The sequence below is a fragment of the Doryrhamphus excisus genome, linkage group LG11, assembly GCF_037039965.1.
Source record: "Doryrhamphus excisus strain RoL-2023G ecotype Guam linkage group LG11, RoL_Dexc_Guam_v1.1, whole genome shotgun sequence".
NCBI lineage: Eukaryota > Metazoa > Chordata > Actinopteri > Syngnathiformes > Syngnathidae > Doryrhamphus > Doryrhamphus excisus.
In genome coordinates, this window is record NC_136367.1 from 2,081,892 (window position 1) to 2,106,778 (window position 24,887).

At 39.6% G+C, this 24,887-nt stretch overlaps 1 protein-coding gene across 4 annotated transcripts in view; it reads right to left on the reverse strand.

Annotated features, from left to right (window-relative positions):
• LOC131129288 (kinesin-like protein KIF13B) overlaps positions 1 to 24,887 on the reverse strand; it is a 44,894-nt gene that overhangs the window by 16,549 nt on the left and 3,458 nt on the right. For all 4 annotated transcript variants that reach the window (XM_058072919.2, XM_058072825.2, XM_078794475.1 and 1 more), the window contains exons 4-33: positions 21,767 to 21,779; positions 21,604 to 21,664; positions 19,836 to 19,928; positions 19,437 to 19,617; positions 19,252 to 19,339; positions 17,820 to 17,954; positions 17,643 to 17,755; positions 17,425 to 17,536; positions 15,757 to 15,969; positions 14,748 to 14,858; positions 14,489 to 14,623; positions 14,275 to 14,405; positions 12,948 to 13,034; positions 11,816 to 12,000; positions 11,433 to 11,667; positions 9,369 to 9,531; positions 9,145 to 9,291; positions 8,903 to 9,052; positions 7,389 to 7,502; positions 7,130 to 7,303; positions 6,813 to 6,970; positions 5,800 to 5,932; positions 5,576 to 5,716; positions 4,688 to 4,717; positions 4,518 to 4,617; positions 2,993 to 3,119; positions 1,995 to 2,050; positions 1,784 to 1,902; positions 959 to 1,135; positions 721 to 813 (exon numbers count right to left, since the gene is read on the reverse strand). In XM_058072919.2, the coding sequence (XP_057928902.2) occupies positions 721 to 813; positions 959 to 1,135; positions 1,784 to 1,902; positions 1,995 to 2,050; positions 2,993 to 3,119; positions 4,518 to 4,617; positions 4,688 to 4,717; positions 5,576 to 5,716; positions 5,800 to 5,932; positions 6,813 to 6,970; positions 7,130 to 7,303; positions 7,389 to 7,502; positions 8,903 to 9,052; positions 9,145 to 9,291; positions 9,369 to 9,531; positions 11,433 to 11,667; positions 11,816 to 12,000; positions 12,948 to 13,034; positions 14,275 to 14,405; positions 14,489 to 14,623; positions 14,748 to 14,858; positions 15,757 to 15,969; positions 17,425 to 17,536; positions 17,643 to 17,755; positions 17,820 to 17,954; positions 19,252 to 19,339; positions 19,437 to 19,617; positions 19,836 to 19,928; positions 21,604 to 21,664; positions 21,767 to 21,779 (3,775 nt within the window). The remainder of the gene's footprint in view (positions 1 to 720; positions 814 to 958; positions 1,136 to 1,783; positions 1,903 to 1,994; positions 2,051 to 2,992; positions 3,120 to 4,517; positions 4,618 to 4,687; positions 4,718 to 5,575; positions 5,717 to 5,799; positions 5,933 to 6,812; positions 6,971 to 7,129; positions 7,304 to 7,388; positions 7,503 to 8,902; positions 9,053 to 9,144; positions 9,292 to 9,368; positions 9,532 to 11,432; positions 11,668 to 11,815; positions 12,001 to 12,947; positions 13,035 to 14,274; positions 14,406 to 14,488; positions 14,624 to 14,747; positions 14,859 to 15,756; positions 15,970 to 17,424; positions 17,537 to 17,642; positions 17,756 to 17,819; positions 17,955 to 19,251; positions 19,340 to 19,436; positions 19,618 to 19,835; positions 19,929 to 21,603; positions 21,665 to 21,766; positions 21,780 to 24,887) is intronic.

A 24,887-nucleotide genomic window follows, 5' to 3' on the forward strand; every position in this document is an offset into this window, starting at 1 on the left:
ATACCTATGGACAATTTGGAGTCGCTAATTAACCTAGCATGTTTTTGGAATGTGGGAGGAAACCGGAGAATAGGTAGACACTTAGCATACTAGCATTTGCATGAATATGAACTTGAATATGACACTTACTGCTATCATGCTTGGTGTTAGCATGCTAACATTAGCATGTTAATATGCTAAAATTGTTGTTCCAATATTTTTTTGAATTTTCAGATGTAGGTACTTATACGTACATATCACTTAGCGCTATTGTCCTACGTGTTAGCATTGTTAGCTTAGCTTAGTAATACAACCCATACATTCATTCATTCATTTTCTACCGCTTATCTTCACGGGGGTTGCTGGACAATTTGGAGTCGCTAATTAACCTAGCATGTTTTTTGGAATGTGGGAGGAAATCGGAGTACCCGGAGAAAACCCACGCATGCACGGGGAGAACATGCAAACTCCACACAGAGATGGCCGATTGTGGAATCAAACTCGGGTCTCCTAGTTGTGAGTCCCTCGCACTAATCACTCGTCCGCCATGCAGCGTAAAAACATCTTATTTTCTCTTATTATGTCTACTATATTGGGTAATATGAGTATAAAGTTCACTATAGGGGTGTTACTTCATGCTTAGAGGGCTCTAAAATTCATTCATCCGATCCCGAGTATACATTGCAGTTGTTTGCTCTGTGCTTATGAACTATGTACTTATGTACTTATGTATGTACTTACTCCTGGTATGTTTGAGACGATTTCAAAGGTGACGCCACATCCTGGGATGAGGCTGCGCTGGGACATCCTCTTTAGCAAACTCTGGGCAAAACCCTGCATCGCAAACATAAAAGTAGCGCTTCTTAGAACGGATCAACACGCTCAAATGAGCGCAATTGACGAGCGACAAGCTACAGTCCCATTATAATGGGTTTATTTATAAGCAAGGTCAAACAGGTTAGTGGCTGCGTCCACTCGCCTGCCTCCCGGCGACATTAACGCAGACGCGTTTCCTGAGGACCAGCTGCATGTGGGCGGGGTGGCTTAGCTCCACCACAACGCGGATCGTCAGGTAGACTCGGTGCTCGCCGGACGCCACGCGACTGAGCTGGGGACACTCGTGAACTGTTGAGTCCCAGGACGCCTCCACTTTCACCTAGACCACAATAGGACGTGATGTGAATGAAAACATTAGCGGTTATGCCGGGAGTCCAATGGGCCGGCGCCGGTTGGTGCCAGTTGGTGCCAAAGATTATGTGATCGGCGTGTAGTGGCGGCGAATTAATGTTCACTCAGCATGTTGCCACTACGCACCAATCACATAATCTTTGGCACCAACTGGGACCGGCCCAGTGGACTTCTAGCATCATTGGCGCAACTTGGCTCGCGCCATTACATTCCAGTGGATTCCAATAGGCGGATTTTTTGTGACACAAAAATTTTAAACATTTTTGAAATTTTTCTTGCCACCAAACTCAATTTTTGCCGCCGTTACAGGCCACCACGAGCCAGTTGGGAGGCAGTTTAAGCCACTTGGCACCTTATTGGCGACACAGAAAATTGCATTGGCGCCTGAAAGTGTATCGAATTTTGCTTCATATTTATAATTTATTTATAATTTTGTGACAATATTGATGCATGTTTTCTGACCTTTACAGGGTTTTTTTTTTATTTTTGGTTTTGCACCCAAAGAGAGTATTATTTTGTTTCCTTTTTCCTCCCAAAAAAAAAAAAAAAAAAAAACTTATGGCCAGCAACTGGCACCAACTGGAACAATATTCCCTTTATCTTAAAGTCACCTTACCTCTGAATCGTAATGTTTGACAATGTGAAGGTCAAAGAAGTCGTCTTCGTATTCCTCGCCAAGGTACGCATCTAGCCCCCCGCCGAGAGGGGCTGAAAGGCTGGACTGGAAATCATCCGCTGCAGCCCAATTAAAAAAAAAAAAAAAAAACAGAGCTCCATTTATGATTTAATTAGACAAACCTGTTGATGTTAGATTCAGGATAAAATACCACTAAGATCCAGGAACAGGACAGGAATGTGTGTTTCCATTCCAGGAACAGGGACTCTGTGGGGGGGGGGGAAACCATGTCATTGCTCCACTGAATAAATGATACAGATGACCCGAGGGGGTGTTACACCCGCAAACGTAATAAATACAAATCTGCAGCTTTGAATGTAATAATCCTGCAAATGTAATAAATTTCCCACAAATGTAATAAAATTTGCCTACTGCAAACGGAATACTGAATTTAGGAAATTAAATTATTACATATGTGGGAAAGTGAAAAACTGTAAATATAATAACTACCCACAAAAGTAATATGAGACAAAATAATGTTCTTTTTTTTTGTGGAAAAAATATTATTCAAAGAGTATCATTTGAATACATTGAAGGAATATTTAATTATTAAATTATAATTTATTTAAAATAAAAAAAGATAATATAATTGTGATAATTGCATAATTGATCATTACTATTATTATTATATTTTATTATTTCTTTTGATTATTTCTTTGATTATAATAGTAATAATAATCACAATTATGTTATCTTTTTTAATTTAAAATAAATTATAATTTAATAATTAAATATTCATTTAATGTATTCAAATGATCCTCTTTGAATAATATTTTTTCCACAAAAAAAAAAGAATTTTTGTTAAAAATCACCTTCTCCCTCATTAAAAGAAGAAAGTACAAATAAACAACAACAACCACAAAGATCATTATTTTATGGGAAGTTATTACATTTACAGTTTTTCACTTTCCAACATATGTAATAATTGTAGTAATAATATATATGTAATATAGACGTAATGTAATAATATATGTAATTATATGCAATATGTAATAATGCAGGAAATTCAGTATTACGTTTGCAGTAGGCAAATTTTATTACGTTTGTGGGAAATTTATTACTTTTATGGGATTATTACTTTCAAAGCTGCAGATTTGTATTATTACGTTTGCGGGTGTAACAGGGCGTTTCATTCATTATAGCACAAACCTTTCAACCGGCGCTCCGGGAATGCCGCTGCCTGCTGACGGCACCAAAACGGCATTGCGCTCTTCAGTGAGCGTCAGACGACATTCCAGGAGCTGGGATTCCCGCTCCAAATCGTCCTCAGATTTATCTAAAAGACAAATAAACACATGGGACAACGTTTGTATAAGTAAGCCGATATCCAGCATTTGTAGTATTTACAGTCTTTATTCCTTATACTACCTGAGTAGACACTACAACGCTTCCAAACAATCAATAATACACAATATTCCTCCATTATGTATACTTCTTATCCTGCGGGTACAAGTTGCAGAGAGATGGCACATATTCCTCATATCAATAATGAAAAACGAAAGATGAAAGTTATATTTCTCCTGACACACTCTGGGTTAAAAAAAAAAATCTATTTTTTAGAGGTGTCCCGGTTGCATATTAATATAAAATGAGTATATATGCCTCAGATTAAAAAAAAAAAAAGACTGACTCAGACCGGGGTTCAATTCCACCCTCAGCAATCTCCGTGTGGAGTTTGTATGATCTCCCCCCTGGGTTTCCTCCGGGTACTCCGGTTTCCTCCCACATTCCAAAAACATGCTAGGCTAATTAGCGACTCCAAATTGTCCATAGGTATGAATGTGAGTGTGAATGGTTGTTTGTCTATATGTGCCCTGTGATTGGCTGGCCACCAGTCCAGGGTGTAAGCGGTAGAAAATGAATGAATGAATGAATGAATTTTAGAGCCCTCTAGACATGAAGTAACACCCCTATAGTGAACTTTATACTCATATTACCCAATATATTAGACATAATAAGAGAAAATATGATGTTTTTATGCTGCATGGCGGACGAGTGATTAGCGCGAGGGACTCACAACTAGGAGACCCGAGTTTGATTCCACAATCGGCCATCTCTGTGTGGAGTTTGCATGTTCTCCCCGTGCATGCGTGGGTTTTCTCCGGGTACTCCGGTTTCCTCCCACATTCCAAAAACATGCTAGGTTAATTAGCCACTCCAAATTGTCCATAGGTATGAATGTGAGTGTGAATGGTTGTTTGTCTATATGTGCCCTGTGATTGGCTGGCCACCAGTCCAGGGTGTACCCCGCCTCTCGCATGAAGACAGCTGGGATAGGCTCCAGCACCCCTGCGACCATCGTGAGGATAAGCAGTAGAAAATGAATGAATTTTAGAGCCCTCTAGACATGAAGTAACACCCCTATAGTAAACTTTATACTCATATTACCCAATATAGTAGACATAATAAGAGAAAATAAGTTGTTTTTATGCTACTTGGTGGACGAGTGATTAGCACGAGGGCCTCACAGCTAGGAGACCTAAGTTCGATTCCACCCTCGGCCATCTCTGTGTTGAGTTTGCATGTTCTCCCCGTGCATGCGTGGGTTTTCTCCGGGTACTCCGGTTTCCTCCCGCATTCCAAAAACATGCTAGGTTAATTAGCCACTCCAAATTGTCCATAGGTATGAATGTGAGTGTGAATGGTTGTTTGTTTTCAATATAAATATTTGTACCTGGTTTGGAGACTATTTTCTGTAACTGCTGGTCCAGATATTCCTGTCTCTGCGTCAGAGTGGTGAGCCACTGTTTCCTCATCCTCTCCAAATCTACTTCCTTTAAACACAAAAAATATACTATAGGAGTTTAGCGATGAGATATAATCATACTCTGATTGAGTACTTACTTGGTAGCTGTCCATTTCTTCAGCCATAATCTGGAAATAGAGGATTTTTTTTAAATGATATTTTGATATGGTAATGGTTTTATTTCATTTGAACATGCATCAGATTACAATTGAATGCATCACATAATCAGTTCACAGTTCCACATGTCCGAAAGGAGTAGGAAGAAGCAAAGCTTATTAAATCCTTCCCCTCCATCTGGTACTTTTACAATCACTAACTGTTACATTTGTTCACTTCCTGCTTTCCTAATATAGTTTAAGTTTTTTATTTTAATTTTGTCCCGTACTGAAGTACGAGGTGATATGACCATACAATGACATAATGGTTACCATAGTAACTGTCATGGCTATGGCTTTTTAACGTAGTCCTAGCATAAAAGTGTTTCAACTGTACTTCTTCCCTGAGATCATATTTCTCCTCTCTTGTAGCGAAGTATTGAATGACATTTTTAGGTAATTATTTATTTTGATATTTATATTATTAGTATTATTTAATATTTTAATTTATGTATTATTATTTGTTAATTATATTATTTAATACATTTATACTATTAATATTTATTTTAATTATAATTATTTATTTTGTATAATTAGTTATTTTTAGCCTTATGCTGTTTGACATATAAATAAATGTATATATAAAAATAAATGATTAAATATAAAAATAATTTATATATAAATATAATTAAATATAAATATAATTTATATAAAATAAATTATAAATATTATATATAAATATAACTTTATATAAATAAGACACATTGCTATTTAAATCAGAATGGGCAGTCACAGTGTTATTTTTGGAGGGGTAATTATTATTATTATTATTTTCACATGGCAAACATGTTAAAAAAACACTGCACTAATAATAAAATCCCTTCCACTTACCAACTGTGAGTCCTTTCCTTTTGGTGTATTTTGGACCTTGACGTCGCCGATAGACACAGAAAGGATGGAGCTGGAGATAAGGGGCATCGTACCAGAGTCTGGCACAGAGCAGACCCCCACCTGAACCCGACGGGACTGACCCTGGATGGCATGGTTAAAAAAAAAAAAATAAGCTAGCACAATAAGCTAGCCATGAGCTAATTTCCTTTTCAAGTCCAACATACTTGTCTTAGCTGAAAGACTCCACCAGTGCGTACGTCCTTCGCAGGAAGAACCTCTACGGGTACAAACTGGCCCGCGTCGTTCAGCTCCATCAGCTGAACCCACAACTCCAGCCGGCGAGTCACCTCGCTCCACCTGGCGAGGAAAAATGACACAAAAACAATACATCATAAATTTTAGATTTTAATAATCTTTTTTTCAAATTTCTGCTGTTTTTAAAAATATATATATTTCAAGGATATTCTTGTAAATTTACTTTTTGTAATTATGACTTTATTCCCATAATTGTTATTTTTCCTTTATTCTTGGAATATTACAACTTTTTTGGCAACCTAATTTTCAAAAATTACAACTTTATTTATTTTTTTTTCAAATTTCTGCTGTTTTTTTTAATTTATTTCAAGATTCTTCTTGTAAATTTACTTTTTTGTAATTATGACTTTTTTCCCCATCATTATTAATTATTTTTCCTTTATTCTTGGAATATTACAACTTTTTTTGGCAACCTAATTTTCAAAAATTACAACTTTATTTATTTGGTTTTAACATTAAAAACATGACTTTTTTCTACTTCATGGTGACAATATATATCACCTATGGTAATAATATACGTATATCATATCACCTCGTACTTCGGTATGTGACAAAAATGAAATAAAAAAAATATTTTAATTAAAAAAAAAAAATTTAAACTTAAATTATATTAGGAAAGCAGGAAGTGAACAAATGTAACAGTTACCGATTGTAAAAGTACCAGATGGAGGGGTAGGATTTAATAAGCTTTGCTTCTTCCTACTCCTTTCGGACATGTGGAACTGGGAACTGATTATGTGATGCATTCAATTGTAATCTGATGCATGTTCAAATGAAATAAAACCATTACCATAAAATGACATTTTTCCTCATAATATTATGTTATTCTTGTAAAATTATTATCTTTACATGACCACATTTGTTTTTTTACATTTGTTGTTTTATTTATTATGTGTATTTTAATATCTTTCTTTTTATTCACCTCTCTCTGAGTGAACGGGTCTTGGCCTGAATCACACCCAGGTCCCACAGGGCGAGGTTACGCCGATGGTTGGCCTGCTTGTGACCGTACACCTCAATAGCCACCGCACCCTCTGACAAATACTCCAGGAAGTCCTCCGACACGGGCACCGACAATTCCTAAAAGACACCAAAAGTAAGAAGTTAACTACAGCCACGTTTACATGAGGAGTTTTTCTCTTTCCGGATGGAATCTTTCCGAAAGCAATGGTATACATGGCTACGTGGCTAGTGTTTAGTTAGTCATATTATTCCATGAAACTGTCCAGAACGTGATACCTTGCAGCTATCAAAAACAACCGTGCATTGAGGGTCCCTGGAGTCAGCTGGCGAGGCGGATGATGCCATTTCCGGAGCAATGAATATCGGCTCCTTTTGACCCCAAAAGTGATACTGACAGAAGACGAAGTTGGACAGGTGACGAGGAAGACCAGTGGCCTGGAGAATTTTCACCTGATAGGACAACAGAGCAGAATATGAAAAGGATTATTTTATTTGGGCCTTCAAAAACTAAAACCAAAGCGTTCTATGTACTCACCGCACAGTTCAGTTTACGTTCCTGTGCATCGCCATCGGCGATACTCTGCTGGGAACCTTCTTTGTCTGAGCCTTCGGTTCCTCGCCACATCTCCACATGAAGCCGACCCGCCACCTAAAACATACAGATATTAGGGATGCTCCACCGAGACCACTGACAAGACAGAATTTATCATAGATTCTCGCTATTAGAGAAAACATAAAATAAACATAAAATAAATAATAATACATTTTATTTGTATAGCGCTTTTCAGAGTACTCAAAGAAGCTTTACAGTAGAGAAAAAGAAATAACCAACCATCGTGAGGATAAGCGGTAGAAAATGAATGAATTAATTAATTTTAGAGCCCTCTAGACATGAAGTAACACCCCTATAGTAAACTTTATACTCATATTACCTAATATAGTATAGACATAATGAGACAAAATAAGATGTTTTTACGCTGCATGGCGGACGAGTGATTAGCACAAGGGCCTCACAGCTAGAAGACCCTAGTTCGATTCCACCCTCGGCCATCTCTGTGTGGAATTTGCATGTTCTCCCCGTGCATGCGTGGGTTTTTCTCCGGGTACTCCGGTTTCCTCCCACATTCCAAAAACATGCTAGGTTAATTAGCGACTCCAAATTGTCCATAGGTATGAATGTGAGTGTGAATGGTTGTTTGTCTATATGTGCCCTGTGATTGGCTGGCCACCAGTCCAGGGTGTACCCCGCCTCTCGCATGAAGACAGCTGGGATAGGCTCCAGCACACCCCCGTGACCATCGTGAGGATAAGCAGTACAAAATAAATGAATGAATGAATTTTAGAGCCCTCTAGACATGAAGTAACACCCCTATAGTAATCTTTATACTCATATTACCCAATACAGTAGACATAATGAGACAAAATAAGATGTTTTTACGCTGCATGGCGGTCGAGTGATTAGCACGAGGGCCTCACAGCTAGGAGACCCGAGTTCGATTCCACCCTCGGCCATCTTTGTGTGGAGTTTGCAAAGATTTAAACATTTTAATATCACAATCAGCGCGCAGGCCACACAGTAAATGTGACTATAGGGGTGTTATTTCACGTCTGGAGGGCTCTAATAATATTAAAACCTGTATTTAGAAGGTCCTAACCAACAAAATATTGCAATAATAATCCTACTATGAGTGGTTAGCGCGCAGACCAGGGTTCGATAGTGAACTTTATACTCATATTACTCAATATAGTAGACATAATAAGAGAAAATAAGATGTTTTTATGCTGCATGGCGGTCGTGTGTTTAGCGCGAGGGCCTCGCAGCTAGAAGACCCGAGTTCAATTCCATCCTCGGCCATCTCTGTGTGGAATTTTCATGTTCATGTTCATGCGTGGGTTTTCTCCGGGTATTCAGTTTTTCCTCCCACATTCCAAAAAACATGCTAGGTTAATTAGCGACTCCAAATTGTCCATAGGTATGAATGTGAGTGTGAATGGTTGTTTGCCTATTTGTGAATGAGGTTCATTATTATTATGAAGTTATTGTCCTACCTCTCCCTTCTGGTTGATGATGGGAACGGCATACTGCAGTTTGACGTCGTAGAACAAACATGCCAGGAAAACGTTGGCCACCCCAATCAGACTGTGGTTCTCTTGCTCGTCAAAAAAAGGGTCAGCCCGTTTGAAATAAGACCGCATGACCTGTATAAAAATAGAAAAGAGAGTCTTTAATATTATTATTTTTTGTGTGTGAAGATCGTATCATTTCTGGGAAAGCAGGATGATGGAGTTACAGCATTATCTTCATCAAAGTCCTTCCACTCCTGGTAGAGCTCCCTCATGTCCACCAGACGATTCTCCATCTTCTCCATCGCCCAGATCTGCTTCCCTTTCCCTTTGCGGCGTACTTGAATGGCTGGCTCGCTCAGCACCATGTCACGCTACGGGACAAGACGGAGAACTTGATGTGGACACGCAACTTTGGGTTGCAAGTATTTTGTGTTTTGTTCCTCCTGACCTTCCTGTTAGCATCCAGATTGGCGGCAGGTATCTGCAAAGTGACCATGTACTCGGTTCTCTTGTTGAGCTCCTCTGTAATAAAACAGGCCTCCTGAGCCAAGAGGTTGGCGCGAACGATCTGCTCCTTGAGACGGCGAAGGCTTCGAGTAATCATCGCCTCTCTTGATGACAAAAACGTAGAGTACGTACAATAAATGGCAAAAAATAAAAACATATAAAAATCACATACAGATACAGGCAGTCACTTTGTTTCCATGTTTATGTAGATCAGGGGTCTCAAACACGTGGCCCGCGGGGCCAAATGTGGCCCGCAGGACACTAGTTTGAGACCCCCGCCTTGGTATGAAAGTTTAATGTTAGTTTGATATGGATGCTGTATGGTATCATGTACCCAGAAAAAATTATTACGTTTGATTAATGTTCATGTTAAAGGTTAAATGACTGTTAATAGTTATCCTCCCTATCTGTGTGGAAGTGGTAAGTTTTTGCCTTTTTTAAGTTTAAAGGAAATAACTTGAAGGCTACCGTTTAGGTCAGGGGTCTCAAACACGCGTCCCGCGGGGCCAAATGTGGCCCGCAGGACACTAGTTTGAGACCCCCGCCTTGGTATGAAAGTTTAATGTTAGTTTGATATGGATGCTGTATGGTATCATGTACCCAGAAAAAATGATTACGTTTGATTAATGTTCATGTTAAAGGTTAAATAACTGTTAATAGTTATCCTCCCTATCCGTGTGGAAGTGGTAAGTTTTTGGCTTTTTTAAGTTTAAAGGAAATAACTTGAAGGCTACAGTTTAGGTTAGGGGTCTCAAACACGCGGCCCGCGGGGCCAAATGTGGCCCGCAGGACACTAGTTTGAGGCCCCCGCCTTGGTATGAACGTTTAATGTTAGTTTGATATGGATGCTGTATGGTATCATGTACCCAGAAAAAATTATTACTTTTGATTAATGTTCATGTTAAAGGTTAAATAACTGTTAATAGTTATCCTCCCTATCCGTGTGGAAGTGGTAAGTTTTTGGCTTTTTTAAGTTTAAAGGAAATAACTTGAAGGCTACAGTTTAGGTTAGGGGTCTCAAACACGCGGCCCGCGGGGCCAAATGTGGCCCGCAGGACACTAGTTTGAGGCCCCCGCCTTGATATGAAAGTTTAATGTTAGTGCGGCCCCGCGCAAGTTTGATATGGATGCTGTATGGTATCATGTACCCGGAAAAAATGATTACGTTTGATTCATGTTCATGTTAAAGGTTAAATAACTGTTAATAGTTATCCTCCCTATCCGTGTGGAAGTGGTAAGTTTTTGGCTATTTAAGTTGAAAGGAAATAACTTGGAGGCTACCGTTTAGGTCGCTAGCTCTCTAGTTTGCGAGTTAGCATGTGTCTCAAGACCCTGCAGTTGTGCAATATGTTGTAAATAAAAAGAGTATAAATGTGACTATAGTCGTGTTTTGTCATGTCTACAGGGCTCTAATAATGCTTTGTTCATTTTAATCTGAAAAAAATAATTTGTCTACCCACCAACTATATGTGGTTTCTTAAATTTTTATTATTTGCTGTTTTATTATTATTATTATATTTATTTATTACTGATTGATTGATTTTCTTTGTTCTTGATTTATTTATTTTTCATCTTATTTTGTGCAGAAAAATAAAAATTAAGATATTTGAGAACAGTGGAATGTTTTATCAGAGCTTTTATTGTAGAAAATCGGAACCAAAGCACTGAAAAGGTTTGTATATTTTTCTTTTTTTTTTACTAAATGCGTTTTTTTTTTTTAAAAACCTGATATGGCCCAGTCTCACCCAGACCCTAGCTCCAGTGGCCCCCCAAGTAAATTGAGTTTGAGACCCCTGATGTAGATAATAAGTTACTAATACTGCACAAATAGGCACCAAAAAAATCAGTCATGATTTATAAATGTGATAATACAAGTAAAAAGTAAACCACATGCTCCACTCATAATGCATTTTCGCCGGTACGGTCCATGAATGCACCATAGTCCACTTCCAATGCCCTCATAGGAACAGAACTCCATGGAACTAAAAACCAAAGTAGATCTCACCTGTCTTCGCTCCATCGCCGCATGCGTTTGTGGGAACCCGGTGATGTCCCGCTAACGTTAGCGGCGTTGGGCGGAGACCCTGACACTTCCAGGAAATGGAAAGATCTTTCAGGGTTGAGCCGCAAGCGAAGTTGCTGCAGTTCCTCTTCGTACATCAGCCTCTGGCGCTCCAAGGCGCAGCGTTTCTCCTCCTCGTGTTGTCTCTCCAGGGTCTGCAACACCGACTGCAAGGGATCTGCAAGGTGAAGAGATTTTGGAAAAAAAATAAAAATAAAAATAAAATAAAATAAAATAAAATAAAATAAAATAAAATAAAATAAAATAAAATAAAATAAAATAAAATAAAATAAAATAAAATAAAATAAAATAAAACTATTACTTACCGTTGCTGGACATTCCTTTCATCATGACTTCGGCCTGAGCGAACTCAAAGCCGACTTCACTAGAGACATCACTAGATGTATCGATGTCCACCTCCAGGTGGTCTGTACTTAAGCTGGTCTTCATTCTAGTCCCACTCTCCTCCTCCTCGCTCCCAGTATGGACTAAATGCTTGGGCAGGTTGATCCTGTGGGTTTGGAAAGAAATTAAAAAAAACCATAATTAACTACATTTGTTAATTTGTGGAAAACAAAAGAGTGTCAATCAGAAATCACTCCACACTCTTTATTGCTCTCTGGTTCTACCATATTTTACTTATTGTGTGGAAATATGGGCTAATAACTATAAAAGCAATCTTCACTCGCTAAATGTACAGCAAAAAAGGCCAGTAAGGATAATTCATAATGCCGCCTACAGAGAACATACCGACTCCTTATTTCTAAAATCACAAATACTTCAACTTGCTGATTCAATTCAAGAAACAATACAAGCAGTTGATGTTTGCTAAATACAAGGATGAAGAGTCTTGAACCAGTCATGATTAAATTAAATTAAATTAAATTAAATTAAATTAAATTAAATTAAATTAAATTAAATTAAATTAAATTAAATTAAATTAAATTAAATTAAATTAAATTAAATTAAATTAAATTAAATTACATTAAACACTTATATATTATATTAGGAAAGCAGGAAGTGAACAAAATGTAGCAGTTGATGTTTGCTAAATACAAGGATGAAGAGTCTTGAACCAGTCATAATGTGCTATATATATATCATTATATTGACACTTACTATGGTACCCATTATGGTATTGGATGCTCATATCACCTCCTACTTTGGTACGTGACAAAAAATAAAATAAAAATGAAAAAAAAAATCATGAAATAATATTTTAAAAATTAAAAAAATTATATTAGGAAAGCAGGAAGTGAACAAATGTAACAGTTACTGATTGTAAAAGTACCAGATGGAGGGGTAGGATTTAATAAGCTTTGCTTCTTCCTACTCCTTTTGGACATGTGGAACTGTGAACTGATTATGTGATGCATTCAATTGTAATCTGATGCATGTTCAAATGAAATAAAACCATTACCGTTACCCAAAAACACATCAATCCACACCAAGTCTAACCTGAAGAAGTGGTTGTTCCCCCATAGGATGCGATCGCCGTGATGAAGCTGCACCGGACTGGTGACGACAGCACCATTCACCCACGTTCTTCAGACAAGACAAGAGAATGTATTCATCAAACATCGGGAACAAGGAACAATTCTGTATATTTTCATTTTCATAGGATATGTTCTGCTCTGTTTAATGTCAATAAATCATGTCATATTTTGTGTGAAAATTTAAAAAGTTTGGAATTCCACATTTTTCCCATAGCTTAAAAATGATGGTGAGTTCACATGCCTATTTGTCTTTAAATGAAAGAAAAACTGAGCACTTGGCTGCACGGCGGTCATGTGGTTAGCGCGCAGGCCTCACAACTAGGAGACCCGAGTTCAATTCCACCCTCGGCCACATCTCTGTGTGGAGTGTGCATGTTCTCCCCGTGAATGCGTGGGTTTTCTCCGGGTACTCCGGTTTCCTCCCACATTCCAAAAACATGCTAGGTTAATTAGCCACTCCAAATTGTCCATAGGTATGAATGTGAGTGTGAATGGTTGTTTGTCTATATGTGCCCTGTGATTGGCTGGCCACCAATCCAGGGTGTACCCCGCCTCTCGCCCGAAGACAGCTGGGATAAGCACCAGCGACCCTCGTGAGGATAAGCGGTAGAAAATGAATGAATGAATTTTAGAGCCCTCTAGACATGAAGTAACACCCCTATAGTGAACTTTATACTCATATTACAAAATATAGTAGACATAATAAGAAAAAATAAGATGTTTTTATGCTGCATGGCAGACAAGTGATTAGAGCAAGGGACTCACAACTTGGAGATCCGAGTTTGATTCCACAATCGGCCATCTCTCTGTCAAGTTTGCATGTTCTCCCCGTGCATGCGTGGGTTTTCTCCGGGTACTCCGGTTTCCTCCCACATTCCAAAAACATGCTAGGTTAATTAGCCACTCCAAATTGTCCATAGGTATGAATGTGAGTGTGAATGGTTGTTTGTCTATATGTGCCCTGTGATTGGCTGGCAACCAGTCCAGGGTGTACTGTCTCGCCTGAAGACAGCTGGGATAGGCTCCAGCACCCAATGTGGCTCTATGTGGCTCATTGGAAAGTGCCAATGTTGATAATTGCAGAATGCCTTTGATCGAATTAGATCAAAGGCATTCTGGAAAAATCAGGAAAAGTGGGCATTTTTGTTCTGTGAGTAATACCACAAATATCCTGATTTTGTTGAAGACAAAGTCTCGCCCGAAGACAGCTGGGATAGGCTCCAGCACCCCCTGCGAGACCCTCGTGAGGATAAGCGGTAGAAAATGAATAAAAAAAACTAAGCACTTACCGAGCGTTGCAGTGAGGCGTGATGACCACGCCGTCGTTGAGCGTGATATCAATGACGCAGTGCTCGGCTTGGATGGCCATCCCACAAAGTTGGATGTCCTGCGATTTGGCTGAACCCACACGCGTGTGCTCCTGAATATGCGTCAATCATACAAAGCGGTGATAAAGTACACACTAGACAGTACTAGTACAGTACGTGAGTATGAATCTGGCACCTTCAGGTAGTAGACCAGCAGCTCGTTGAGGGCAGGGTCGGCATTCAGATTAACCAGGAAGCACTTGTCATCCACGACTCTGATGCCGGACGACTGCAGCGAAATTCCCAAACTTTCAAGTTGCTTCTGTCGCTCCTACGTGAAACCAATATGGTACATTTATTACCCGGACATTATTAATCTAAAGTTTCATTTGAGAAAATATGAAAAACAATAACATTCTGTCTGGGTAAACATTGCTCTACAGGGCATTTCTTACTTGTGCAATAGCTTCAGTCTTCCTAAGTTTCTCCTCCCACGTCACAGTCATCTCTTGGATCAGCTTCTCCGACTCCTCCAGTCTCTCCTTCAGCTCAGGGGCCTTCATCGACTGAAAGAACAACCAGGTTTAGAGACAGCTACTTCCCCCCCCCGGCCGTCACACTGCTCAATGCCAAATACGCCCCTCTACCTGCCCATACGCACAACCAAAATGTTAAATCAGGGGTCTCAAACACGCGGCCCGCGGGCCAAATGTGGCCCGCACGACACTACTTTGAGGCCCCCGCCTTGATATGAAAGTTTAATGTTAGTATGATATGGATGCTGTATGGTATCATGTACCCAGAAAAAATGATTACGTTTGATTCATGTTCATGTTAAAGGTTAAATAACTGTTAATAGTTATCCTCCCTATCCGTGTGGAAGTGGTAAGTTTTTGGAGATTTAAGTTTAAAGGAAATAACTTGACGGCTACCGTTTAGGTCGCTAGCTGACTTTTTATTATTTGACGTTTTATTATTATTATTATTATTATTATTATTATTATTATATTTATTTATTACTGATTGATTGATTTTCTTTATTCTTGACTTGTTTATTTATTTTTCATCTTGTGTAGAAAAATAAAAATTTAAGATATATGAGAACAGTGGAATGTTTTATCAGAGCTTTTATTGTAGAAAATTGGAACCAAAGCTAAGTTTTTTAATTTTTTTTGTTTTTAATAAATGTGTTTTTTTTTTAAAAACCTGATGCGGCTCAGTCTCAGTCTCAGTCTCACAGATCCCTGCTTTAAATGATTGTTATTTATTCTAAATTATTGAAATTATTTGTACAAATTAATGTTTACGCTGTACATTGTTCATATTTGATGTCATCTATTTATTCTCCACATTATTATTTATTATTTATTATTACACGGGAGCCAGGCAACGACATTTCACTGCTGTGTTATTGAGCAATGACAATAAAGAAAGTCTATGTCTAAAAAAAAAACCAAAACAAACCTCAGCTTCAGTGAGCTGCTCCCTCAGCTTCTCCACTTCCTCTCGCAGCTCTCTGATGATTCTGGCGTTGGGGTCTTCGTTCACAACTGCGTGGTTCACGATGCTTTTGGCGCGGTCGGCGTAACGCAGGGTGGACAGCGTCTCATCGTAATTGTCTGCGGCTGGGCTGATGGTAGCTACCATGGCGGTGCGGCTGTTACCCCCCAAACTGTCCTGCAGGTACACGGTGATCACGTTTAGAGGTCATATATGTACATGCCTAGAATACCCTTTAATGCAAAAGGCTTCTGTCAAGTGTAGAGTCTCACTATTTATGTGGAGGTGGTTGTATTCCCAATTGCTGGGCAAAATAGCTTGTTAGTGGAATGAGACAATCTTCCATGGAGAGATGTTACAACATAATTAGAAGCAGACAAAGAGGTTATCGGTGGCAGATAACCTCTTTCTTCTCTGCCTCCCATCTAAGCAGAGGAGTTTTATACCATCACCTTACCATATGTCTCCCAAAGATTGTCTCATTCCACTGGAAGGATGGCCTCTGATGAGCTGTTTTGTCACAAAAATACACCAGAAGAAGATGGGCCCCTGTCATCTCTCATCTGCTTATAAGAGTGTCCTAGCACCTCTCCCCCAAAGATTGTCTCAATCCATTGGAAGGGCGGAACCTAAAGAGCTGTTTTGATCTCGACCTCTGACAACAGAAGACTAACGGAACAGACACATCAGGAAGGCGAGCATCTCTCCCCCAAAGATTGTCTCATTCCACTGAAAGTATGGTCTCTGATGAGCTGTTTTGTCACAAAAATATACCAGGAGAAAACGGGCCCCTGTCATCGCTCATCTGTTTATAACAGTGTCCTAACACCTCTCCCCCAAAGATTGTCTCAATCCATTGGAAGGACTGAACCTAAACAGCTGTTTTGATCCTGACCTCTGACAACAGAAGACCGATGAAAGAGACACACACCAGGAAGGCTAGCATCTCTTTCCCAAAGATTGTCTCATTCCACTGAACGTATGGTCTCTGATGAGCTGTTTTGTCACAAAAATATACCAGGAGAAGACGGGCCCCCCTGTCATCTCTAATCTGTTTATAACAGTGTCATAACACTTCTCCCCCAAAGATTGTCTCAATCCATTAGAAGGGCGGAACCTAAAGAGCTGTTTTGATCTCGACCTCTGACAACAGAAGACTAACGGAACAGACACATCGGGAAGGCTAGCATCTCTTTCCCAAAGATTGTCTCATTCCACTGAACGTATGGTCTCTGATGAGCTGTTTTGTCACAAAAATATACCAGGAGAAGACGGGCCCCCCTGTCATCTCTAATCTGTTTATAACAGTGTCATAACACTTCTCCCCCAAAGATTGTCTCAATCCATTGGAAGGGCGGAACCTAAAGAGCTGTTTTGATCTCGACCTCTGACAACAGAAGACTAACGGAACAGACACATCGGGAAGGCTAGCATCTCTCCCCCAAAGATTGTCTCAATACAAGGGACTACACGGCCACGCCCACCAGAGAAATATATCAGCCTCTACACTTGGACATTTAGAACTAAAGAAACCTTAAAGAATCCAACTTTTACAAAAATGCATTTTTACAAAAAATGAAAATTAAAATGGAATATTTCTGGCATAAATATTTTGATGCTGATTTTCAATACCTTGAGTAGCCAGGTCAGCACAGAGTCCCTATAAGGAACAAATTTGTTCCTGTTCTTCCCTGCACCCTGGTCGGCCAAGGCTGAGATAACCAAACCTAATGTACTTAGAGATCTGAATAGGGAGAGATAGAACACAAAGATAAGAGACTGGGACATGCAGTAATTTAAAAGTATCTTTCTAAGTAGATATGATATGATGGGGTTTTCAGTCCTCTTACTTGTTGATGTTGCTGCCTTCTTTCAGTCTTTCACCAGCTGCCCCGGTCTTGGCCGCACGCTCACTTCCTGCCAGGTCCACCAGACTCAGTTTGCTTACCTTCTCTCCGCTGGTCTGGAGTGAACCATACAGATAGTCCAGGACAAATTGGAATAGACCAAATGTGTTTTTATCTCACCCCTGACTGCAGGTCCATTAGTGTGTGTGTGAGGGTGATGTTAAACACAGCATGAGATCGGCTGCTCTCTTCGTTCATGTTGGTGGCGGCCACTGTGCGAGATTTATTTCCCTCTGACATTAGAGACTCAATATCCTGCCGGAATCAAGACACATAATCAGAACATTTTTTTTTTTTTTATATCCGTCACTTTTTCCAATTGCAGTGTAATGACCTGAAAAGACAGGTTAGAATATCAACATAGAAGAACACAGTATAGTTATCTAGTAGGAAAAGCCGTTGTTCCGGCAATCAGGCTTGGTGCTTGTGTGTCTCACTGAACATTACAGTAGCATTACTGACACATAGTAACCAGAGTAGATAACGAATGCCTTATACGATACAGTATTTCTATTTTAGTAGTAGTGTGTTATGGTTGAAAATGTTTAATTAATGCAAAAAATTAAATTAAATTAAATTAAATTAAATTAAATTAAATTAAATTAAATTAAATTAAATTAAATTAATAAAGTTTAAAAAAAAACTTAAATTATATTAGGAAAGCAGGAAGTGAACAAATGTAACAGTTGATGTTTAAATTAAATTAAAAATTAGTAGTAGTGTGTTATGGTTGAAAATGTTTAATTAATGCAAAAATTAAATTAAATTAAATTAAAAAAATTACATTAAATTAAATTATATAAAAAATTAGTAGTAGTGTGTTATGGTTGAAAATGTTTAATTAATGCAAAAAATAAAAAAATTAAATTAAATTAAATTAAATTAAATTAAATTAAATTAAAAATTATTAGTAGTGTGTTATGGTTGAAAATGTTTAATTAATGCAAAAACTTAAAAAATTAAATTCAAAAAACTACATTAAATTAAATTATATTAAAAATTAGTAGTAGTGTGTTATGGTTGAAAATGTTTAATTAATGCAAAAAATAAAAAAAATAGATAAAAACATTAAATTAAATTATATTAGGAAAGCAGGAAGTGAACAAATGTAGCAGTCGATGTTTGCTAAATACAAGGATGAAGAGTCTTGAACCAGTCAGTGTGCTATATATATCACTATATTGATACTTACTATGGTACCCATTATGGCATTGGATGCTCATATCACCGAGTACTTTGGTACGTGACAAAAAATAATAATAAAATAATAATAATTTAAAAAAAACTTAAACTATATTAGGAAAGCAGGAAGTGAACAAATGTAACAGTTACTGATTGTAAAAGTACCAGATATAGGGGTAGGATTTAATAAGCTTTGCTTCTTCCTACTCCTTTCGGACATGTGGAACTGGGAACTGATTATGTGATGCATTCAATGGTAATCTGATGCATGTTCAAATGAAATAAAACCATTACCATTACCAAAATTGTTAAAGTGGTGATAAAAGGATTACTGTATACAGTATATGACAAGCACCAACCCCCACTCTACCTTGTAGTTAGCCACAGCCAGACGAGAAAGCCCGTCCACATAAGGCCCCAGGACTTTGTGCTCCCTCACTCTCAGTGCTTGCCGGCTTCTACAAACACAGACGTACGTACACAGATGCATTCAGGAAGCTGTGAAATATGACAATTCACCTTTAATAATTAAAAAAAAAAAAGTTTGTTTCTCACCCTTTAGGGTCCAGCAGGTCACGGACCTTCTCGTTGTAAATTTCCATGTAGGAAACTTCCACAGTGAAGCTCTCACCCTCTCGAGCCTCCTGTATGGTCCTGGAGAACAAGGAGCTGCAGAGGCGAGGGATGAGACCAGGTTGTTCTGCGGAACCCATCATGGTGTACGACTTTCCGGAACCTGAACATGGACCGGTAGTGTCTCATTTTCAGTGAACACAAAACCAAAGAAATGTGACCACAGTTGGAAAGTGACAAAGCTGGTTCCGAGTGGATATCATGATACCAGGATTAAGGTTAATGCTGGTTAACTTTCTACTGCTGTATAAATAGCAGTCAGTTAAAGCCATAATAAGGAATAATAGTCCCAGTCTAATTGTGTGTATGTGTTGTGTTCACCTGTCTGCCCATAAGCAAAAATGCAGGCGTTGTATCCCATGAAGGCGTTGTCGAGCAAACTCTCTCCAAGACACTGGAACACTACTTCTTGACCTAAACATACGAGAATACAAAGTACACATTCAAAAGAAAGACAAAGACTGTCAGGGGTCGGTACTGGAACCCAAATTATTTAATTTATATATTAATGACATTGAGCGGCACGGTGGTCGAGTGGTTAGCGCGCAGACCAGGGTTCAATTCCAACCTCGGCTATCTCTGTGTGTAGTTTGCATGTTCTCCCCGTGCATGCGTGGGTTTTCTCCTGGTACTCCGGTTTCCTCCCACATTCCAAAAACATGCTAGATTAATTAGCGACTCCAAATTGTCCATAGGTATGAATGTGAGTGTGAATGGTTGTTTGTCTATATGTGCCCTGTGATTGGTTGGCCACCAGTCCCGGGTGTACCCCGCCTCTTGCCCTGAAGACAGCTGGGATAAGCTCCAGCGACCCTTTTAAGGATAAGTGGTAGAAAATGAATGAATGAATTTTAGAGCCCTCCAGGCATGAAGTAACACCCCTATAGTGAACTTTATACTCATATTACCCAATATAGTAGACATAATAAGATGTTTTTACGCTGCATGGCGGACGAATGATTAGCGCGAGGAGACCCGAGTTCGATTCCACCCTCGACCATCTCTGTGTGGAGTTTGCATTTTCTCCCGTAGGTTTTCTTCGGTTTCCTCCCACATTCCAAAAACATGCTAGATTAATTACCGACTCCAAATTGTCCATAGGTATGAATGTGAGTGTGAATGGTTGTTTGTCTATATGTGCCCTGTGATTGGTTGGCGACCAGTCCGGGGTGTACCCCGCCTCTCGCCTGAAGACTGCTGGGATAGGCTCCAGCAACCCTTGCGACCCTTTTAAGGATAAGCGGTAGAAAATGAATGAATTAATTAATTAATTTTAGAGCCCTCTAGGCATGAAGTAACACCCCTATAGTGAACTTTATACTCATATTACCCAATATAGTAGACATAATAAGAGAAAATAAGATGTTTTTACGCTGCATGGCGGACGAGTGATTAGCGCGAGGAAACCCGAGTTCGATTCCACCCTTTGCATTTTCTCCCGTGGGTTTTCTCCGGGTACTCCGGTTTCCTCCCACATTCCCAAAAACATGCTAGGTTAATTAGCGACTCCAAATTGTCCATAGGTATGAATGTGAGTGTGAATGGTTGTTTGTCTATATGTGCCCTGTGATTGGTTGGCCACCAGTCCAGGGTGTACCCCGCCTCTCGCCCGATGACAACTGGGATAGGCTCCAGCACCCCCTGCGACCCTCATGAGGAAAAGCGGTAGAAAATGAATGAATTAAAGACATTTTTTAAGTGTATACTTTTTGCAGATTATCTTTAAATGTAAATAAAAAAAACAAGGTAATGGTATTTGGAAATGATGAATTGGATTTTTTTTTTTTGCTCGAAATAAAATGACAAACAAAGTTTATAAACACAGTTTATGAACAGTCCTAACAAGTGTGGCCAAATTATTATTTATTCTGTGAATACATAAAACTAGCTGAGAATAGACATTGTGTATTTATGACCGCCTTTTCCCTGCCGCTAAAATCGAGTGTGACTGAATCCCAAGCGGTAAAACAATCCATTTCTACCCGTCTCTCCATAAATAGTTCATCGCACCAGCCAACCTTCTGTTGGCTGAGTTAAGTTTAAGAAATGAGTCACCAGGAGCTAAAAACAGAACTGATAAAGAGCAAACCTGCAAACTTGTCTTTCTGGGATTCATCCATGGACCAGAAGCAGTGATCATAGGCAAAAACCTGACGGCACAGGAGAAGGACACAAAGAGATTGGACGTGTCGGCTTAGGGCTTTGAAAACACAAAAGGGGAACGTGACATATGCAGATATGAAAAGACAAACCTTTGGTTGATTCCTGAGGAAAAAGAGGAGATGATAATGTTAGTATCAGTCCCTCTAAACATACAATAACATCCTTTACACTTGTATTACCCAATACAGTAGACATAATAGGAGTAAATACACTATTTAAGTTATAGGCTGCAAGGTGGTCGAGTGGTTAGCATGCAGGCCACACAGCTAGAAGACCCAAGTTCGATTCCACCCTCTATGTGGAGTTTGCATGTTCTCCCCGTGCATGCGTGGGTTTTCTCCGGGTACTCCGGTTTCCTCCCACATTCCAAAAAACATGCTAGGTTAATTAGCCACTCCAAATTGTCCATAGGTATGAATGTGAGTGTGAATGGTTGTTTGTCTATATGTGCCCTGTGATTGGCTGGCCACCAGTCCGGGGTGTACTGTCTCGCCGGAAGACAGCTGGGATAGGCTCCAGCACCCGCAGCGACCCTTGTGAAGCTAAGCGGTAGAAAATGAATGAATGAATTTTAGAGCCCTCTAGACATGAAGTAGCACCCCTATAGTGAACTTTATACTCATATTACCCAATATAGTAGACATAATAAGAGAAAATAAGATGTTTTTACGCTGCATGGCGTACGAGTGATTTTCGCGAGGGCCTCGCAGCTAGGAGACCCGAGTTCAATTCCACCCTCGGCCATCTCTATGTGGAGTTTGCATGTTCTCCCCGTGCATGCGTGGGTTTTCTCCGGGTACTCCGGTTTCCTCCCACATTCCAAAAAACATGCTAGGTTAATTAGCGACTCCAAATTGTCCATAGGTATGAATGTGAGTGTGAATGGTTGTTTGTCTATATGTGCCCTGTGATTGGCTGGCCACCAGTCCAGGCTGTACCGTCTCGCTGGAAGACAGCTGGGATAGGCTCCAGCACCCTGACGCAAGGATAAACGGTAAAAAATGAATGAATGACTTGTACTCATGTGTGTTGCTATAAATGTGTTCCCTAAGGGGAGCAGTGTGCGGTGGTGGACAGGAAGTGGCGTTGAGTTTCATCTTGCGGTGGGTTACGGCCACAACAGTAACCAGTATTTTTTATTAGGGATTAATACGCCTGTTGTGAGATCATTCAAAAGTGCTTGGTGCTTGTGTGTCTTACTGAACATTACAGTAACATTAGTGACACCTAGTTTTTATTTTGTTTCTATAATGTGCTAATAAAATAAAATAAATAAATATGATTGGCTGGCGACCAGTCCAGGGTGTACACCGCCTCTCGCCGGAAGACAGCTGGGATAGGCTCCAGCACCCCCCGCGACCCTCGTGAGGAAAAAGCGGTAGAAAATGAATGAATAGACAGTACACTGCATCATATATCGATAGTAGTACATTTTCCAGTGTAAAACTCGCAGAATTTTGTCAGTGATATGAAACTTAAAGTTTTGTCGCTGCTCCTCCCTGAAGCAATGCGGACAAAATTTATTTATTTATTTTTTTTTTTTTTACTTGATGCAATAAAGTAGTCCAGTTAGCGTATATATGTGTCACACACTAAGTGCACTACTACAAAAGACACAGTCTCTAAGCAGGCAGACATATCAATTTAGCGGTTTAAAAAAAAAAGTAGCCATGGCTAACCGTAGGGACTGCAGTGAAACAAGGCGTCCCTATGCGATGATCGCTAGGCCGTGAAAGAGCAACATTAAGTCTTGTCCTCTCCTGGGCCGGCAAGGACATTCCTAAGATAACTGGCAGCGAATCCCAGCTCCAAGGAGTCGCTAAAAGGAAAGGGGAGGAGGACGGTAATGGTGACCAACCAAGAATCTTTATCTCAGATGACTGTGCCAGGACATTGAAGGCAACACAACTGTGTGTGCGATAAAATAAACACATACAAAAGTTGTTATCGATACGATAAGAGCGTGATAAGGGAGTTTTTAGAGAATTCTGTTTTAGTTACAGTCCGCTTTTTTAAAGGACTAAACTAAACTTCAAGGGCAACTTCCCGCTAAAAAGGAATTTGCTGTAGAATGCAACTTAAGGGGTTGCACGGTGGTCGAGTGGTTAGCGCACGGGCCTCACAGCTAGGAGACCCGAGTTCAATTCCATCTCTGTGTGGAGTTTGCATGTTCTCCCCATGCATGAGTGGGTTTTCTCCAGGTACCTCCCACATTCCAAAAACATGCTAGGTTAATTAGTGACTCCAAATTGTCCATAGGTATGAATGTGAGTGTGAATGGTTGTTTGTCTATATGTGCCCTGTGATTGGCTGGCCACCAGTCCAGGGTGTACGCCGCCTTTCGCCCGAAGACAACTGCGATAGGCTCCAGCACCCCTTGCGACCCTCGTGAGGATAAGCGGTAGAAAATGAATTAATGAATGAATGAATTTTAGAGCCCTCTAGACATAAAGTAACACCCCTATAGTGAACTTTATACTCATATTACCCAATATAGTAGACATAATAAGAGAAAATAAAATGTTTTTCAATGCATGGTGGACGAGTGATTAGTGCAAGGAGACCCGAGTTCGATTCCACCCTCGGCCATCTCTGTGTGGAGTTTGCATGTTCTCCCCGTGCATGCGTGGGTTTTCTCCGGGTACTCCGTTTTCCTCCCACATTCCAAAAACATGCTAGGTTAATTAGCCACTCCAAATTGTCCATAGGTATGAATGTGAGTGTGAATGGTTGTTTGACTATATGTGCCCTGTGATTGGCTGGCCACCAGTCCAGGGTGTACCTCGCCTCTCGTCCGAAGACAGCTGGGATAGGCTCCAGCATACCCCGCGACCCTCGTGAGGTTAAGCGGGAGAAAATGAATGAATGAATTTTAGAGCCCTCTAGACATGAAGTAACACCCCTATAGTGTATAGTATAAGATGTTTTTACGCTGCATGGCGGACGAGTAATTAGCGCGAGGGCCTCACAACTAGGAGAACCCTTGTCTAATTGGTTATTTTTATCCTTATGCATTATTTTAGCTGTTTGAAGATGAACTATATCAGCAAGTTGAAGTATTTGTGATTTTAGAAGGAGTTAGTATGTTCTCTGTAGGCGGCATTATGAATTATCCCTACTGGCCTTTTTTTGCAGTACATTTAGCGAGTGAAGATTGCTTTTATAGTTATTAGCCCATATTTCCACACAATAAGTAAGATATGGTAGAAC